Source organism: Panthera leo, chromosome A1, assembly GCF_018350215.1.
Source record: "Panthera leo isolate Ple1 chromosome A1, P.leo_Ple1_pat1.1, whole genome shotgun sequence".
NCBI classification, from domain to species: domain Eukaryota; kingdom Metazoa; phylum Chordata; class Mammalia; order Carnivora; family Felidae; genus Panthera; species Panthera leo.
Genome location: NC_056679.1, coordinates 132,507,750 through 132,528,592, shown reverse-complemented (window position 1 = coordinate 132,528,592; position 20,843 = coordinate 132,507,750). Strand labels below are relative to the sequence as shown.

Genomic DNA, 20,843 nt, shown 5'->3' with positions numbered 1-20,843 from the left:
AGAGGTGGTGGGCGCTTCTTACTGTTTTCTAGGGAGGGAGCGGGAGAGAGAGAGAGAGAGAGAAAGAACGAAGGAAAGAGAGAAAGAGAGAGAACGAACCAACTAGGCAGGCCAAGAAACCCAAGGGTACATGGTAGGATCATTCCCCCTGCTGCCATCGTCCTGGTCTGCGCTTTCATGTCTTAGCCGCCTTCTCGACAGCTCTCTTCTTTAAAAATAAATAAATAAATAAATAAATAAATAAATAAATAAATAAATAAATAAATAAATAAAAAAGGGAAAAACTTATTGTGGTAAAAACCACATAACATTTACTGTCTTCCCCCCTCTTTTAAAACTGAGGTATATAATTCATATACAACACTATATAGTTGACCTTTGAACAAGGGGTGAGCAGAGTGGTTAGGGGCACATCCCCCCTCTTCATTGGAAAATCACCCTACAACTTAGGATGATCCTCCCCAAAGCTTTACTAATAGCCTACTTTTGATATAAAGCCTTACCCATAACATAAACAGTGTAAACATTTTTGTACATGGCTGAAGGTATTTAACTAGTCTTTTACTAGCTGACTTCAGATTGTTAATAGTAATGTTAATAGCTAGTAATGATACAACTTCATATGCTAAGCACAGTTCTAAGAACTTTGTATATACTAACTCATTTAATTGTCATAACAACTTTATGGGGTAATGTTATTGTCTTCATTTTACAGGTAAGGAAACCGAGGCAGAGACAGTTTAAGTGCCTTGCCCAAGGTCACACAGCTTGTAAGTATTGAAGCCGGGATTTAAACCTAGACAGTTTGATCGTAGAGTTCACACAAAGTTTTTTTGAGTAATGCTGTAGTAAGCATTCCTGTGTAGACTAAAGCAAATATATCTATCTATAGTATTATTCCTAGGAATAGAATTTCTGGGTCAGAAGTTAAATGTATTTAAAATTTTAATGGCTATTGTTTATTATCTTACAAAGTGATTAGTTTATGAACAGTGCATGCCTCTTGTGAATAGTGTATGCCTCTTGTTCTATATTCTTCTCATTATTGTTTGTTATTAAATTTTTCATTATTGCTAGTCCGGATGAAAAATAACTCTTGTTTAATTTTCATTTTTATGACTTATAAGTAAGGTTAAAAATGCATTTTTCTATATATAAAGGATATTTCTCATTTTTTTAAATTTCCCATTTTTGTCCTTTGCTCATTTCTCTTGGATTGTTTCTGTTATTTAGCTTTTTATTGCAAAGTAAAATATAGATATCAAAAAAAACATATAAAAATAAATGTAAATTCCATAAATTATTATAAGGTGAGCACCTTTATCACCATGTAGATCAAGAAATAAAACTTTGATAATCATCCCAAAAGTTTCTCATTTGGCCCATCCTAATCAAAGTTCTTTCTCCTGCCTTCTTCTCTCCCTCCAAAAGCATTGATATCCTGACTTTTATGGTGATCACTTTTTTAAATTAGTTTTCTTTTTTATGGTTGGTTATTGGATTTTTTTTTCATATTTGTAGGCATTCATTATACATTAAGAAAATTAGGTCTTGAGTGCCATGTATATTACAAATATTTTCTTTAAATTTTGAGGTTTTACATTTTAGCTTTTTTTGGGGGGTGGGATATTGAAGAACTTGGGTTTATTACTCAGTGCAGTGAGAGAAAATACAGTGTGGTGTCTTAGTAAGGAGGTGTTAGATTATTTTTTAATTTTTTAATGATATCTTTGTACCTGCAGAATTTTTAAAAAATTTATGGAGATTTTATTTAGTTTTGTTAGAAATGCTTTCCCAATCCAAGCAAAAAAAATGTCTCCATGTTTTCTTTATGTTCTGCTTTATCATTTCTGTTTCTGGAATTTTTGAGGGATGTAGGGATCATGTAAAGATTGAGGTGTATATCTAGGCTTAACCCACCTTTTCCCTCCCCTCCACCCAAATACTCTGCAGTTAGTTAAAAAAAAAATGAGGAAGTTCTATGAAGGACCAAATTATACCTGGGGAAAAAATGCAATATAGTTTATAAAATATGCTCCTATTTGGATTGTTCTTATATCCCCTTAATTTGCATTGCCACCTGTGTTCTATATCATAGGTCCATAAATCTGTGAATCCAGAAAGGCTTTTATGTGTTTATGTTCCACTGTTCAGTTTGCTTATCCATGTGCTAATTCCACGCTATAAAAATTAGTATAGTTTTTTAATAAGTTTAATGTGTGGTAAGGCAAGTTTTCTCATCTTCTTCATGAGGGTCTTGGCTGTTTTTTGGCCCTTGCCCTTCCATATAAAGTTTAGAATTTGCTTGTCAAGTGCCACAAAAATAGAAACTTTTAGAACTTTTTTTTTTTTTAAGTTTATTTATTTATTTATTTTGAGAGTGAGAGACAGAGAGAGAGGGAGAGAGAGAATCCCAAGCATGCACTGAGCTGTCAGCACAGATCCCAATGCAGGGCTCAAACTCATGAACCATGAAATCATGACCTGAGCCAAAATCAAGTAAGACACTTAACCAACTGAGCCCATCCAGGCATCCCAAATACTTTTAGAATTTTGATTAAGATTCAATAGATCAACTTAGGAGGAATTAACATCTTTACAGTATGGAGTCATTTGATTTCTGAACATGGTGTATCTCCCCAAGTTTCTTTAAAATCTCTCTTGATGAGACCTTGATTAAGTAGTATAAAACTTAAGTTTCTTATGAATAAAAGTGTTTTGGGGGAGTGGGCTGTTCTGGTTTGCATTTAGTGTTGTGGGGTAGACATCTTTTTTCTTTTTTGGTCTGTCTATTTCCTTAAAATTGTCTCAACTTTGCATTTCATGCCATCACAGTCTACTACTACCTACCACTCCTTGCAGCGGTCATCTAGCAAGATTATATCATGCTCCTTCATTTCTTGAAGATTTTTAGCTTCTGGCTCACTGCAGCCCTCTGCAGCACTACTGTCATACTTCATGGTGATTTTAATATCCACATATGGCCTCCCTTTTTCTTGACCTCTTTTTCTTTAGTGATTATATTTTCTATCTTCTAGTAGTTACTCATTCCTGTGGTCATACGTCAAAGACTGTCATTTTTTCACTTGGTCTTTGTACCTATGCTGCTACACTATAGAAGAAAATATATAACCATGTTCTAATTCCATTTTAAATTAATGACATATTCGCTAGTGGGTATTTAATAGTCTCAAGTGGACATTTAATCTCAAGTTATCCTACTATTTTATCCTCTCCTGTTCTCTTATATATCTATTTCATACATTAAAAAAATTTTTTTTAAATGTTTATGTGTTTATTTTATTTTATTTTATTTATTTATTTTTTTCAATATATGAAGTTTATTGTCAAATTGGTTTCCATACAACACCCAGTGCTCATCCCAAAAGGTGCCCTCCTCAATACCCATCACCCACCCTCCCCTCCCTCCCACCCCCCATCAACCCTCAGTTTGTTCTCAGTTTTTAAGAGTCTCTTATGCTTTGGCTCTCTTCCACGCTAACCTCTTTTTTTTTTTCCCTTCCCCTCCCCCATGGGTTTCTGTTAAGTTTCTCAGGATCCACATAAGAGTGAAACCATATGGTATCTGTCTTTCTCTGTATGGCTTATTTCACTTAGCATCACACTCTCCACTTCCATCCATGTTGCTGCAAAGGGCCATATTTCATTCTTTCTCATTGCCACGTAGTACTCCATTGTGTATATAAATCACAATTTCTTTATCCATTCATCAGTTGATGGACATTTAGGCTCTTTCCATAATTTGGCTATTGTTGAGAGTGCTGCTATAAACGTTGAATGTTTATGTATTTTTGAGAGAGAGAGAGAGACAGAGCATGAGCTGAGGAGGGGCAGAGAGAGGGAGACACAGAATCTGAAGCAGGCTCCAGGCTCTGAGCTGTCAGCACAGAGCCCAATGGGGGCTCGAACTCACGAGCTATGAGATCATGACCTGAGCCAAAGTCAGATGGTTAACCAACTGAGCCACCCAGGTGCCACTGTTTCATACATTTCTTAATGTATTTCTTTTTTTTAATGTTCTATTTACTTTAAGACAGAGATAGAGACAGAGCATGAGTGGGGATGGGGCAGAGAGAGAGGGGGACACAGAATCTGAAGCAGGCTCCAGGCTTTGAGTTGTGAGCACAGAGCCTGATGTGGGGCTCGATCTCAGGAACTGTGAGATCATGACCTGAGCTGAAGTTGGATGCTTAACCAACAGAGCCACCTAGGCGCCCCTCTTAATGTATTTCTTAAACCTCCTGTGCTTTTCCCCATTCTCATTCACAGCTGATGACCTTAGTTAACATTTCCCTGAGAAAAGAGAAGCAGTCCAAATAGAACTTCCATAAAATCCTATCAACACATCTACTCACCTGCTTGCAATCCTCCTACATTTCCATTAAAATGGATGAACTATGTATACTTCTATCTCTTTTCTTTAATGTTTATTTTTGAGAGAGAGAGGCAGAGAGAGAGGGAGACACAGAATCCAAAACAGGCTCCAGGCTCTAAGCTGTCAGCACAGAGTCCAATATGGGGCTCAAACCCACGAACTGTGATATCATGACCTGAGCCAAAGTCAGACGCTTAACTAACTGAGCCACCCAGGTGCCCCTATATAGACTTCTATCTTAAATCAGTCTCTCTACTTAGGTATTAAATTCCATTCTTTTTCTCTTGCGACTCCTGCAATATTTCCTTCTGTGTCATTTAAGTGCTCTGTTTTCTCCTGGCTTAAAAAAAAGTCTTTCTTGACCCCATATCACCCTCTGGCTGTTTTCCTTTAGAGAAAAAAATTGTTGAAAATATTTTATATTACTAGGTATGTAGAGTTCCTTGCCTTCTGTTCTCTCTTGAATATACTCCATTCATGCTTTTACTCCCACCATTCTACTGAAACTCCTTTATAAAGGCCTCCAGTTTTGTGTATTTATTCCATTGAAATTGTGATAAATTATCCTAAGACTTAGAGGTTTATTATGTCCAGCAGTTCTTTGCATCAAGAATTCAGACAGGATATAGTAGGACAACTTGTCAATTGCTCTGCAATGTCTATGCCCTTGTCTAGAAGTCTCAAAGTCTGAGGGCTGAATCATCAGAATGTTCATGTGCATGTCTAATTGTTGATGCTAGCTTTTGGCTGGGAACCTCAGTTCCTTTCTGTGGGCTTCACCATTAGTCTCTTCATTTGTGCCAGTTTAGGGTGCCTGGGTGGCTCAGTCAGTTAAGCGTCTGACTTCAGCTCAGGTCATGATCTCCCAGTTTGTGAATTCGAGCCCCACTCTGCGCTCTCTGCTGTCGGGGGGAGCCCACTTCAGATCCTCTGTCTGTCTGTCTGTCTCTCTCTCTCTCTCTCTGCCCCTCCCCGTTCACACGTGCTCACTTGTTCTCAAAAACATTAAAAAACAAACAAACAAATAAACAAACATTTGTACCAGGCTTCTTCACAGCATGGTTGCTGGTTTATAAGGGTGAATGTTCTGAGACAGAGGTGTAAGTGCTATGGCCTTTTATGACTTAGTTTTGGAAGTCACTTCCATTATATTCTATTCGTAAAGGCAGTTAGAAAGTCATACTCAGGTTCATGATGAGGATAAATAGTCTCTGCCTCTGGACAGGGAATAATAACCTGAAATATGCTGTGACTCTTTTTGGAAAATACAGTCCTCTATCCATATTACTAAGTAAATTGTCAGTTCTGTTTTTATCATACTTGACCTATCTCTGGTATTTGATACTTCATCACTCCTTTCTTTAATACTTTCTTACTTTGAATTTCAGGTTATATCATACTCTTAATTTTCTTTTCACCTTATTATTGAGCGCTCCTTCTCAGACTCTTTCAGTGGTTCCTGTTTATTATTCTTTCCAGGTCTGGACCTCTTCTCATTTCTGTCTGTACGCTCTTGCTCTTGTGATCTCACCTAGCCTTGTGGCTTTACATATCTTGTATGGTGATGACTCAAATTCTAGCTCAAAACTTTCCCTTGAACTCCATACATGTACATTCAGTTGCTTAATCAGCATCTGCACTAATAGACACCTTATATTTAGCAAGTACAAAATTGAATTTTTAATCATTACCTTCTCATATCTAGCTGCTTCTGTTTCTTCCACTGTCTTCACTATCTCAGTACCCAACTGGCAGCTCCATCTTTCCATTTGCTTACCTAAACTTTTTTAATAACAAAAGTTGCTTGGATCATTACAATAGCTTTCTAACTGACTGACTTTCCTGTTTCTGTCCTTATTGTCTGTTGTTAACCAGAGTTGTGCTGTTAAAATATAATTCAACTTATGTCATTTTTCCATTGAAAACCCTTTAATTGTTTATCATCTCAGCTGAAGTCCTTAAAATAGCCTAGAAAGCCCACATAATCTAATTCCTAAATCTCTCAAACTCATCTTGTATTCTCTGCCTTACTTTGCTCCAATCACACTGGCTGCTTTACTGCTCTAGGAACATGACCATCATACTCCTGCCCCAGGGCCTTTGTACTTGCAATTCCCTGCCTGGAGCCTCTTCCTCTAAATATCCCCATGTCTCACTTTCTTATCTCCTTCATGTTTTTTGCTCAATCGTTAACTTCTCAATGACCTTAAATGACCACATTATGTGAAATTACATTACCCCTACCCAAGCATGTCCTATTTTATTCCCTGTCTTGCTTTCCTTATAAATTATTTCCACTTATAAAATTATTTCCACTTATAAATTGATATATATATTATATATACTTCCACTTATATAACTGGTTTATTGTCTCTTTATTTTAACTAGAATATAAGTTCCATGGTAGGGAGAAGGATTTTTGCCCATTTTGTTCACTCTTACATGTTTAGTTCCTAGCTTACTATCTGGCAGGTGATAGGTGTTCAAGAAATTATTGTTAAATGAATAAATATTTTTACTTCAGTTTTTCTTATAAGGCTAAAAAAATCACAAGGCACATGTCAGTGAATCAGCAAGATCTAGACCCAGATAGTAGTACAGATATGGAAGATGTTACAAATGCTGAAGAAGAACTTATTAAGGAATGTGACGAAATGTGGAAAGACATGGAAGAAGTAAGTACCAAGAGGTCAAAGTGATATATATATTAATTACTATAAGATTTCTTTCCATTTCAATAATAGACTTAAGAAAAATAATTATGTTGGGTCCTGAAAGCTGTTATATTATACAGTAAAAATTTATATAGCTTTTAAACCTGTAAGCATTTATTCAAGAAACTTTATGCCAGGTGAGCTCTAGAAAGAGAAAAAATTATGGCAATCCCTGCCCTCAAGGAGATTGTCATGTAATAGAGACCATTGCTTTTATGTTAGAAGTATTGTGGTGGAAATACAAAGACTACTTAAAACGAGTAGTAAACCTAGATAGAAAGGGTCAAGGATAGTTTTCTAAAGGCAGCAATAACTGAATTCACTTTTAAAGGATAAATAGAAATTAGCTTCTGAAAGTAGGAGAGGTATATAAAGCAGAAGGAACAAAATATGTAAGGTTGGAAGAGTTTAGAAAACCTTAGGTAGAATATTATGGCTTCGTAAATTCGGAGGAGGTTGACCTGTGGAGTGAGGCTGGAAATATAACTAGGAGCAAGAACATGAAGGATTTTGTTGAGTTTGTACTGTGGGGAGCAATTAAAGGATTATAAACATGAATCTTTGGGAAAAGATGCAGTTTGGGAAAATTGCTTGGTTGTTTTGAAGACAATGGAATATAGAAGACTGAGACTGCAGATAGACGAAGCATTTAGGAGGCTCTAGTACTTACTAATCCTGATAAGAAGTACTGAAGGGCCATATCCTATCACTGCATATAGAAGAAGGATTTAGGAGATACTAAGGAGATAGGGCCAAAATGAGTGGAACTTAATTGTTGTGAAATGGAGGGAAATTATGAATACTTTCAGGTTTCTGGTTTGGGCCACTAGGAGGTTGGTCAGGTTATTTCCTAAGATAGAGAGTAGAGAAGTGGTGAGGACACATAATTATGGAGTTTGGGTGAAAATATGAATTAATATAGAAAATGTTGTCTTTGAAATGTTGAGTTAGTGAGCATCACTTCTGGTACACTACTGTGTGTTGGTAAAAGGTTTTTCTACTCAAAATAGCATAATGTGTGAAACAGGCCGCAAACTTTTCTTATCCCATTCTTTGCAGTAAGATTTTAGATTAAGGCGGGTTATTATTTGTTTTTTGTCCCCTTTTTTCTTTTCTAAAATTATTTTTTAATGTAAATCCTTGGTACTCTGATAATAGTGTATTTTCAAGATAATTTAAATAATTCCTTTTTATGCTTTTGACATTTTTTCAGTATAGAAATTTGAATTTAAAAATAATTTTTTTAAAAGATACTGCAACTAGAAATAAGTACACAAGTAAAATTTAAATTACCCATATTTTCAATCATATAATCACTGGTAATAGTTGTAGATCTTTTTTGAATGGAACAAAAATGATGTCTCCTGGGGGCGCCTGGGTGGCTCCGTCGGTTAAGCGTCCGACTTCAGCTCAGGTCACGATCTCGCGGTCCGTGAGTTCGAGCCCCGCGTCAGGCTCTGGGCTGATGGCTCAGAGCCTGGAGCCTGCTTCCGATTCTGTGCCTCCCTCTCTCTCTGCCCCTCCCCCATTCATGCTCTGTTTCTCTCTGTCCCAAAAATAAATAAACGTTAAAAAAAAAAAAAAAAAATTAAAAAAAAAAAAATGATGTCTCCTGAAGGCTTTATTTTCCTATGATCTTAACCATTTTCTTATCTCTTGTTATTTTTCTATGGTGCTTTCCTTCTTGTTCTCTTATTTCCTATTTTCCCGTTACCTAGCTTCTAATTTACCCTAGCTATGTTTGTATTTTTTTGTCCTTATTTCTTATGCTCATTATTTCATTCTATACAGAATATAGAATATCTAATATCCCCTTTTACTTTTGATATATTGACCGTGAGACCTGTTTGGGTGCCTTCATGATCCTCTTGCCTGTAAAATCAGGAACTTGAGGTGCCTGGGTGACTCAGTTGGTTAAACCTCGGACTGTTGATATTGGCTTAGGTCATGATACTGCGATTGATCATGACGTTGAGCCCTGAGCCTGCTTCGGATTCTCTCTCTTTCTCTGTCTCTGTCTCTGTCTCTGTCTCTCTGTCTCTCTCTCTCTCTCTCCCTCCCCTCTCTGGCTCATGCATACAATCTCTCTCAAATAAGTAAATAAACATTTTTTTTTAAGTGAGGAACTTAAACTCTTCTCTTAAATCAGATATTTGTATAATATTACATTGATATAAAAGAAAGGGAATTGTTTGTTATATATAAAAGGTTATATATAGTATGTGAATCATTTTTATTTACTTGCTTTGTTTTGTTGTTTTATTTACTTTTTAAATGAAGTGTCAGAAAAAATTATCACTTGTTGGAACTGAGACACTCACTGATTCAAATGCTCAGGTATGAATTCTTTTTTTTCTTCCTAAAAATAGTTAAGTTTAATGTATTGTGTTTTGGATAAGAATATCATTTGTCTATATTAACCCACATATAATAGCTTTGTTGATACCCATATGCTTAATCATTTGGAAAATATTCTTTCTGATTTAAGAGAAGTATTCTAAATACTTTTTGAATGAACTGTTATAAATATATTGTATTTACTATATATATTTACTCTAAATAAATATATTTAAATAAGGAATATTTTCTTTATTATTTATCTCTTAACAGTTACACATATATTTAACTGTTGAGTGAATAATTGCAATTAATATACCTTATTAATAATTAGAATACATGTTGTCCTACTTTGTGTTAGGTACAGTAGCCAGTTTGTTTTCTTTTTTTTTTTACTATATGTGTAGAACCTTAACTGACTTCACTGATGCTTAAACAAAGATTAAGATATCTATTTTAATAGAGCCCTAAAGAATTGGTTTAGGAATATACCAAAGGAAGAATGCAACAGATTAAGAATTTAAAATATGACAAAGATGATAGTGCCCATTTGTGGAAAAAGATGAATTGTTAATAAGTAATAGTGGTACAACTAGTTATCCGTTTGGAAGAAAATAAAATTGGAGCTTTGTCTTTCATTACATAAACATATATTCTAGATAGATTGCCATAGAAGTCTTAGAAGAAAAGTTAGGAGACTATTTGTGCCATCTAGGGACAGGAGAAACTTCTTGGCTAAAAGTAGAAACCAAGAAATTATAAAAGAAAACTTAGATGTATTTGATTATAAAAAATTAGAAGTTTTAGTGATAATTCTAAAGAACAAAGTCAAATATACAAATGATTCTAAAGAAAGTTTTCTAAAACTTGTAGGAGCATGTCAGAAAGTGTAAGAACTAATTGAAAGTACTCCTGAGTTCCAAATCATGCACTTTACTTTTAAAAACCAGTTCATTTTGTTACAAGGGCAGCAGGTGAGGAAGGTGTGTGTGTGTGTGTGTGTGTGTGTGTGTGTGTGTGTGTGTCTGCCTGCCACCAGTAAGCTGCAGTTGGGGGTTCATGCGCTTCATGGCCTATTAGAGCAGCAGACAATTGAAGTCAGAAGCAGAGCCGTTTCACAGAGCGAGATGTAATACAGAAGCTTTTTTGAAGGCCTTTTTCTTCCTACTTATTTTTCATTCAGATTATAATCAAGCTTACATGTGGACTATTAGTAATTTAAGTTTCCTTTTGTGTCATTCAGTGTAAAACTAATTTGAAAAAAATATAGATTATGAAAAATAAAGATTTAGGCACTGTTCACAAAAACACCAAATTTGATATCATTTGAAAAGGAATAATGGCCTTGATTGATTATAACAATAATAAAAATAAAAATCTATGAGCATAATAATACTGAATAAAAATGAGAGTAAGAGAGATAGAAAAAGAAGGAAAAACTAATGTGTCACTTTTGGAAGTGCCTATCATATCAGGTCAGGTCTTCCATGTAAAAATTTCTGATCAAGAATTAAGCCATCTTTTATTTTAAAAATTTTGCATTTATCAATAAATGCAGAGTTCTGTTATAAAGTATAAAACTGAATATTGTATTTGAAACAGCATTATACAGTAAATAAACTATCATCTGGTTTTCTTGGGAAACGTGGTTCTTATATCGTAGAAATTGAGACCTAGTGAATCAGAATCACTAGGGATTGGACCTGTAAGTTTCCTGAATGATTTTTTGTGCGGTGAACCAAACAAACACTGATTTTGGTGGAAGTGCTTATATAGTTGTAAAGAATCAGGATCCTGAGATAGTCAATAATAACATTATCTGAGGGATCCACAAAATATCTTCTCCTTTTGGGGCACCTGGGTGGTTCACTTGGTTACGCGTTCGACTCTTGATTTCGGCTCAGGCCATGATCTCACAATTCGTAAGCTTGAGCCCTGTGTTGGGTTCTGCACTGACAGTGTGGAGCCAGCTAGGGATTGTCTCTCCCTCTCTCTCTCTCAAAAATAAATAAATAAACTTAAAAAATATATCTTCTCCTATTGTGTTGAGGGTTCCCCAGATTACTTTCAGGAGTAATTCACAGGACTCACAGTAACTCATAGGAGGACTCACAAAACTCAGTGTGTACTATATTCATGGCTGAGATATACTATGTTAAAGGATACAGAGTAAAATCAGCAAAGTGAAAAGGACCATGGGGTGAGGTCCAGAGGAAACCAGATACAAGCTTTCAGGAGTCCTCTTTTATTGGAGTCATCCAAGATATGCTTAATTCCCCCAAGGAGTTGTGACTGTGTGAAATGTTTTCTGCCATGGAACCTCATTAGACTCAGCGACCAAGGTGTTTTGTGAGAGCTAGTCACATAGACACCCTCTGCCTAGCAGTTATCAAAATACCAGACTTCCAGAAGGAAAGCAGGTGTTCAGCTTCAGTCATATTCCTTACAAAAACAGTTTAGACACAATGAGTCACTCTTAACAGGTTGGTGGGAATGATCTCAAATAACAAGTTCCAGATGCCAGTCAAGAGCCAACTTTGAAAGCAAACCTTTAAATAATCTCAGGCTTGCTTTGTTTACTCTTATCTGCATACGTATTAATTTTAAAGAGCATCTTTAAAGCAAATTTATCTTTTTTAAAGTAAACCCTACTCCCACCATGGGGTTCAAACTCATGACCCCAAGATAAAAGTTGCATGCACTATGGATGGAGCCAGCTAGTGAATAATGGCAATTAAGATACCTTATTAATAATTAGAACATATGTTGTCCTACTTTGTGTTAGGTGCCCCTAAAACTAGGTGCCCCTAAAGCAAGTGTGTCTAAAAATTATTGGCAAGAAATACCATCTTATGTTCTTAAAGATTTTATTTTTTTTTTAAATTTTTTTTTAACGTTTTTATTTATTTTTGAGACAGAGAGAGACAGAGCATGAATGGGGGAGGGGCAGAGAGAGAGAGGGAGACACAGAATCGGAAGCAGGCTCCAGGCTCTGAGCCATCAGCCCAGAGCCCGACGTGGGGCTCGAACTCACGGACTGTGAGATCGTGACCTGAGATCGTGACCTGAGCCGAAGTCGGACGCTTAACCGACTGAGCCACCCAGGCACCCCAAGATTTTATTTTTAAGTAATCTCTGTACCCATCATGGGGCTCAAATTCACAACCCCAGGGTCAAGAGTCCCATGCTCCACTGACTGAGCCAGACAGGTGCCCCTATATCTTTATAGTAGTACTTAAGAAATAAAAGTAATATGGTTAGGTCCTTTTATTATAGGTTGAGTGGTAAAGTAGAATTGAAAACTTTTTAAGACTTGAGCTATAATTAGTATGGTTTAAAGCAGGATTGTGTTTGGAGTGTCAGTTTTTTATAATTTGGATGGCTCTTATGTTAGCCATTTATGTTAGGAATTTGTGTTAAAGTATTAAGAATGTCTACACTTTCATGAATATCTATAACTATTCTGTAAGAAATGACTTTGTTTTATGATTTTTTTTTTATAGCTTTCATTATTAATTATGCAAGTGAAATGTTTGACTGCTGAACTCAGTCAATGGCAGAAAGAAAATCCTGAAAGTAAGATTCTTATTTTTAGGTTTATATTTTTTTAAACAAATTAATGGCAAATTAATTTAAGGATAATTTCAAGGTCTATCTAGCCTTGTTGAAATTGCCTAAACTTTTCTTTCATTTGTATACGTTATTTTGTGCTTATTTTGGTATTATAGATGAATATATTTGTTTGATATAATGATCTTAAATTATGGAGACCTTATAATAACCATCATTTGATCATCATAGATACTATGCCACACATGCAATAGAAACTGTAAATTGTTTCTTTTTTTTTTTTTTTTTTTTTAACGTTTATTTATTTTTGAGACAGAGAGAGACAGAGCATGAACAGGGGAGGGGCAGAGAGAGAGGGAGACACAGAATCCGAAACAGGCTCCAGGCTCTGAGCTGTCAGCACAGAGCCCGACGCGGGGCTTGAACTCATGGACCATGAGATCATGACCTGAGCCGAAGCCGGATGCCTAACCGACTGAGCCACCCAGGCACCCCTGTAAATTGTTTCTTAATGAATGAAACATACCTAGTGGAAGAGAAAAGTTATTTTAGATACTTATTTATATAAGGGCCACATGGATTGTATGTTGCCTTGTGACCTGTCCAATGGGGACCAGCTATATATTTGCCTTTAGTCAAGAAATAGAAAATGGCTTAAATATCTGCAGTTAAAATACCCAGCGAGGAGATCTTTTTTTATTAGGAAAGCTTACTTTTCTCTGTGCCACATATGTGTGTGTATTTGATATTCTATATGGATTGCATCCTCTTTCTTTTAACATCTCCCTTCTTTCTCCTGCCCATTTGCCACCTTTCCTTTAGCTCCTCCCACTTCCCTTTTTAGTCTCCTTTGTAGGCTTACTGTTCTCTATCCCAGTTGTTGGGATTCTTCTATTCATTCTCATTCTAGATAATTTCATCTACATTCTTGGTTTTAACTACTATATTCATGCCCACCACTGTTCCACATCTTTATTATCACATGGTAGTCTTTTTTAATTTTAGCACTTGATATGTACATATATAATCTATTTTTTAATTTGCATTAAACTATATTTTATTGCCTCCTCAGCATTATATTGAGCATCTCAAACGCTGTTCATACTCTGCTGTTAAAATTTGCTATTTTTTTGGAGGGCTGTGCTCAGCAATTTTAACTTCCTACTCTACATGCTACTCCAGGATTATATTTTCTGCTTTTGTTTTTATGTTATACCTGTGTTAATGACTTCTGTATAAGTTTGCTAGGGCTGCCATAACAAAGTTCTATGGACTGGGTTGCTTACACAAAAGAAATTAATTTTTTCACAATTCTGGAGGCTAGAAGTCCAAGATCAAGGTGTTGGCAAGGTTGGTTTCTTCAGAAGCCTCTCTTTTTGGCTTGTAGATGGTCATCTTCTCCCTGTGTCTTCACATGGTCGCCTGTCTGTATCCTAATCTCTTTCTATAAAGATGCCAGTCGTAATGGAATAGGGCTCACCCTAATGATCTCATTTTAACAGAATCACATTTTTAAAGACCCAGTTCCAAATACAGGCACATTTTAAGGTACTGAGGATTAGAACTTCAAAATATGAATTTTGGTGGGGAGGAGGACACAATTTTCGTAACAGCTTCCAAATCTATGTATCCAAGCCAGACTTATTTGTAACATCACACTAACGTATCTCTCTACTTTCTAGTTTTTTCCAAAATATTCTATAGATACCTGAGATTTATGAATTGATCTCCATTCTCTGATCCATTGAATGGAATTTATTTGATCAGATATAAACTTAAGAGTCCTTCTAGGTTCTTCTTTTTTCATGTATTGCATATAGCCAATCATGAAATATTGAACCCTACTGCCACACATTTACTTTAGGCCTTCATTACCAATCCACTAGTTTATTATAATAGTCTTTCTTACATCTTGTTCAAGATTTTTTTTTTAATGTCTATTTATTTTTGAGAGAGAGAATGTGAGCAGGTGAGGTGCAGAGAGAGAAAGAGACAGGATCGGAAGCAGGCTCCGTGCTGTGCTGCTTTGTAGTTTTGTAGTTTTCATCACAGTCTTTTGCCTCCTAGGTTAAATTTATTCCAAAGTATTTCATTCATTTTGATGCTATATATCAGGGAATTTTCTATTTTTGTTTTTCTTATCATCATCCCTTATGTGCACATTTTGTACTGGTAACACCAAACACACAGGCTGATCCACAGGTCAAATAACCACTTTGCTTAAGGTTGCCAGTCCCATAGACTGCCCCACTGAAAGGATTTAAAATATCTTTATATTCTTAGAAGCTGCTATATATTGTATGGGCTTAAATAATTATGTGAATCAATATTGAAATACTACTCATGGCCACAGTGGACAAGAGGGAGATTATTAACTTTACATTCTTAAAATCCTTCTCATTGCATTTATTGAAATGATTTGGGAGCCATCCTGGGGCTGCCAGTAATCAGTTCTAATATATGTCCTATGAAGCATGTGTCGTAAGCTCTTTCCTGTCAGAAGACCCTGTAGAATAGTAGATAGATTAGAAAGTTTTCAGTAGCATATTATTAGAGAAATTTTAAATAGTACTTTATTAGGAAAGGTAAACTTAAAGTACAAAGGTTGAACTTTTCTAAATATAAGGATTAAATTTTGCTATACAAAATTAAAATGAAATGTTAGTTGATACTCATGAACTGGCAAAAAATTGTAGAAGAGTTTATTGTATCTTTTGCTGTTTCTTATTGCTAATAGTAAGTTTTTAGAAAAGAATCTGGTATTCTATATTAAAATTCAAAATATGCTTTTCCTTCTATGGAGTTCCATTTCTGAGAATTTATCCTCCCCAAATGAAAGCACTAGTACATAAAGACATAAATTTAGAAATGCTACAGTCATTGTTTTTTGTGGCTAAAAGTTAGGTTCAAAGTTAATGTTTCATCAGTACTGATATTACTCAATACACTTTGGTATATTCACCCTGTGGAATATTATGGAGTGATTAAAAATTATGGATTAGACTTACATCAGGATAGAAACGATTTCCATGGGGTTTTTGTTGAGTAAAAATAAGAATAATGTGTATGATATCCCCTTCTCATAAAACCAACAATAACAAAATGAATAACCCTTGCATGTGTGTGTGTAGATAATATACATGTACATATACGTGCATAGGATCATATAATTACAGAGAGATATATTTAGGGAAACAGTATAGATTATTAATTTTTTTAAGTTTATTTTGAGAGAGAGAGAGAGAGTGAGCCTGAGTGAGGGAGGGGCAGAGAGAGAGCGAGGGGGAGAGAAAATCCCAAGTAGGCTTTGTGCTTTCAGTGCATAGCCTGACACGGGGCATGATCTCAAGAAGCATGAGATCATGACCTGAGCTTAAGTCAAGAGTTGGACGCTTAACCAATTTTGTTTTTGAGGATTTAGAAAACAAAACCCAAAAATGTATAAATGTCATGTTTGTCTAAAATTATATATTGGTTATATATATTGTCTAAAATTATGTATTGATTATATATGTAAAGGTGTTAATTAAGGAAAGAGAAAGAGATATCTTAGAAGCCACAAAATCAAATTCTTTATATTTGAGAGTTAACTCAGCATGTATATAATTTTGGCCTTTTTTTTTTCTGCAGTAGTTCCTCTGAATGAAGAAGTTCTAGTAACATTAGGAGAAGAAGAGGTAAGTAACTTAAGGAATTGGTAGTAACCCTAATTAACTTATAACTAGAAGTATTTGGGGTAAGTTCATGACATCAGAAGCAGAATGAAACCACTTTAAAGCCATATTAATTTTTTTATTTTGATTTTAATTATGTCTGTTGAACAGAATATTTTAAATAATTTGAATTTTGTATCACCAATTTGTATATTAGAACTGTGTTTAAAATTAGTGTTTAATATGTAAACTTCATGGTTGTGCTTAATTGTCACTTGATTAAACTCTTCATAATAAAAGCAAAAACATTAAACATAGTTAGATGATCCTAATATATGTATGTCCTCAAAACATAATATACATGTCAATAAAGACTTTAAGTGTAAGTCCATTAAGTCAAAGTATAGGAAAGAAGATAGAAGCAAACAAGAATTTTAAATAAGGATGTAGTGCATGGAAAGAAATAAGTATCAGTGTGTCTAGAGATAGAAATAGTGATGAAAAAAGAGATTATCTGTAAATAAACATTTTAAAAAAAATTTAAAAAGGGGCACCTGGGTGGCTTAGTCAGTTGAGTGTCTGACTTCGGCTCAGGTCATGATCTCACGGCTTGTGTGTTCGAGCCCCGCGTCAGGCTCTGTGCTGATGGCTTGGAGCCTGGAGCCTGCTTCGGATTCTGTGTCTTCCTCTCTCCTCTCTGCCCCTCCCCTACCCATGCTCTGTTTCTCTCTCTCTGTCTCTCAAAAATAAATAAACATTAAAAAAAAAAAATTTAAAGAGATTATCTGCCCTACAGAATTGAGAAAAAACAGGTTTTGAAGGAACCTGGTACTGCAGTATTCAGGGTTCAAGTATGTAGCTAGAAACAAGATTTCTTTAAAAGAGAGATAAAGAATTTTTTTGATTAAAAAAATAACAGAATGCTAACTTAAAAAAGGATTACTTCACACCCCTAAACATGGCTATAATCAAAAGACAGGCAATAACAAGTATTGGTGAAGATATGGAGAAATTAGAACACTGACGAACTGCTGGTGGGAATGTAAAATGCTACATCCACTTTGGAAAGCAGCCTGGTAGTTCCTCAGAAGGTGAAAGTTACTAGTCAAACCAGTACTTTCACTCCGAGGTATACACCTAAGAAAAAGGAAAATAAGTTTGTGTCCACACAAAAACTTAAACATGAATGTTCATAGCAACATTTTTCTTTTTTATTTTTAATTTTTTAATGTTACTTATTTTTGAGAGAGGGACAGAATGTGAGTGGGGGAAGAGCAGAGAGAGAGGAAACACAGAATTCGAAGCAGGCTCCAGGCTTGAGCTGTCAGCACAGAGCCCGATGTGGGACTCAAACCCATGAACCATGAAATCATGACCTGAGCTCAAGTTGGATGCTTAACCGACTAAGCCACCCATGCGCCCCCATAGCAATATTTTTCTTAATGGCCAAAAAGAGGAAATAACCCAAATGTTCATCAACTGATGAATAGATAAATAAATTGTGATATCTGTACAATGACATATTTTTTGTCTAATAAGAACTGAAGTACTGATATGCCATAATATAGGTATATCTTGAAAAACATTATGCTAAATGAAAGAAGCTAGTTACAAAGGATTACATATTATATGATTCCATTTATATGAAATGTCCATAATAGGCAAATCCATAGAGACAGAAAGTAGGTTGTTGCTTATTGATTAAGGCTAGGTGATTGTAGAGCAAATAGTGAGTGACTGCTAATATGTACTGCTAACAGGTTTCCTTTTGGGATGATGAAAATGTTCTAAAGTAGATTGTGGTGATGGTTACACAACTTTATGAAAATACTACACATTATTGAATTATATACTTTAAATTAGTAAACTTTATGGTATGTGAATTATATCTCAAGCTCTATCTATCTATCTATCTATCTATCTATCTATCTATCTATCTATCTATCTACTTCTGAGACAGAGACAGAGCCTGAGCAGGTAAGGGACAGAGGGAGAGTGAGACAACAGAATCTGAAGCAGCTGTCAGCAAAGAGCTGGACTTGGGGCTTGAACTAACAAACCATGAGATAATGACTTGAGCTGAAGTTGGATGCTTAACCAACTGAGCTACCCAGGTACCCCAGTGAAGTTGTTTTTAAAAAGACCAGTCAGGGCTGCCTGGGTGGCTCAGTAGGTTAAGCGACTGACTACATCTCCAGTCATGATCTTGCTGTCTGTGAGTTTGAGCCCCATGTTGGGCTCTGTGCTGACAGCTCAGAGCCTGAAGCCTGCTTCAGATTCTGTGTCTCCTTCTATCTTTGCCCCTCTCCCGCTCACACTCTCTTTCTCTCAAAAATAAATAAACATTTAAAAAAATTAAAAATAAATAAATAAATAATAAAATGACCAATCAGAGAGGTGCCTAGCTGGCTCAGTTGGCGTAGGTCATGATCTCATAGCTCGTGGTCTGAGCCCTCCTCGGACTCTCTGCTGTCAGCACGGAGCCTGTTTCAGATCCTCTGTCCCCCTCTCTCTCTCTTTCTTTGCCTCTCCCTCGTGGATGCTCTTTCTCTCAAAAATAAATAAACATTGGGGCGCCTGGCTGGCTTCGTCAGTTAAGTGTCCGACTTCGGCTCAGGTCATGATCTCATGGTTTGTGAGTTTGAGCCCTGCATCAGGCTCTGTGCTGACAGCTCAGAGCCTGGAGCCTGCTTCAGATGCTGTGTCTCCCTCCCTCTCTCTGCCCCTGCCCCACTTGTGCTCTGTCTCTCTCTCAATAAATAAAAAAAAATTAAAGAAATAAACAGTAAAAAAGAAAAGAACCAAGCAGAGAACAAGAGCCTTTGTAAATGAAAACATACCTGAAATAAATACAAAAAGGTTGGTGATTATAGGCATGGAAATCTACAGAGTAAGGATGGCAAAAAAAGGAAAATTGGAATAATAGAACTATCTTATCAACTCAGAAGTACAAAATACAACCAGTAGAAGTTCCAAATTAAAAAAAAACACAAAAACAAATGGAGGGGGGCGTGCCCAGGTGACTCAGTCAGTTAAGCCATAGACTCTTGATTTTAACTCAAGTCATGATCTCCTAGTTCAGGAGTTTGAGCCCCACATTGGGCTCTGTGCTGGTAGTGCAGAGCCTGCTTGGGCTTCTCTCTCTCCCTCTTTCTCTGCACCTCCCCCACTTGTATTTGTGCCATCTCTCTCTCTCTCTCTCTCTCTCTCTCTCTCTCTCTTTCAAAAATAAATAAATAATATTTTTAAAAAATGGAAGTGAAGAAATAATAAATAATACATGAACATTTTCCCAGAATGAAAGATAATATTTCTTTTTCATATTGAGAAGAGTCACCAAATTTTCAATATCATGAAAAAAAAAATGACACATGGCCTAATGGTCCACCATAATTTTCCCTTTGGTGGTAGCCCTAAGGCTAGCAGTTCTGGTTTGAACTGACTGAAATCCAAACTAGATACAGTACCAGCCTTGGCCTTAACACTCTGCTTTCATTTTAATTGTTACAGATAAAAAGAACAAAGGGCTTGAATATTTAGCTTGTTTCTCATTATTTTGTATTTCCTTATACATGCACTTAGCCAAGTGTCTGAGAATTTTTTCTGTTATTTCTAAATTTCATTGACTACTTCTGCCTGCAATTATTATTTTTTTAATGTTTATTTATTTTTGAGACAGAGACAGAGTGTGAGTGGGGGAGGGGCAGAGAGAGAGGGAGACAGAGAATCCAAAGCCAGCTCCACACTCTGACCTGTCAGCACAGAGCCTGATGCGGGGCTCGAACTCTCAAACCGTGAGATCATGACCTGAGCCAAAGTTGGACACTTAACCGACCGAGCCCCCCAGGCACCCCTGCTTGCAGTTATTGATCACGTTGTGGCTGTTGTCTTCTATCTTTGTTGACTTGGTATAAACATTAGGCATCAGATTCATCATTCCCTGCCCCATTAACCTTCTTTTTCCCACATAGTGCTTCCATTGTGTTTTGGTGAGGTAGGGTCATTATAGCAAATCCCACTTGTGTTGCCAGTTGTGTCAGGGTTTTCTCCAAGACCACTGTCAGGTCTGATGATTTGCTAAATGGGCTCACAGAACACAGAAAAGCTATTGTACTCATGGTTACAGTTTATTTCCGTGAGAAGACACAGATTAAAATGAGCAAAGGGAAAACA

The 20,843-nt window shown here is 36.0% G+C and overlaps 1 protein-coding gene across 4 annotated transcripts in view; it reads left to right on the top strand.

The window, feature by feature from the left end:
- Positions 1-732: 732 nt before the first annotated feature.
- Positions 733-20,843, top strand: part of CENPK (centromere protein K) — a 57,173-nt gene continuing 37,062 nt past the window's right edge. For all 4 annotated transcript variants that reach the window (XM_042940264.1, XM_042940253.1, XM_042940271.1 and 1 more), the window contains exons 1-5: positions 733-770; positions 6,921-7,071; positions 9,391-9,447; positions 12,951-13,023; positions 16,648-16,694. In XM_042940264.1, coding sequence (XP_042796198.1) covers positions 6,955-7,071; positions 9,391-9,447; positions 12,951-13,023; positions 16,648-16,694 — 294 coding nt within the window. In that variant the 5' untranslated portion in view covers positions 733-770; positions 6,921-6,954. The remainder of the gene's footprint in view (positions 771-6,920; positions 7,072-9,390; positions 9,448-12,950; positions 13,024-16,647; positions 16,695-20,843) is intronic.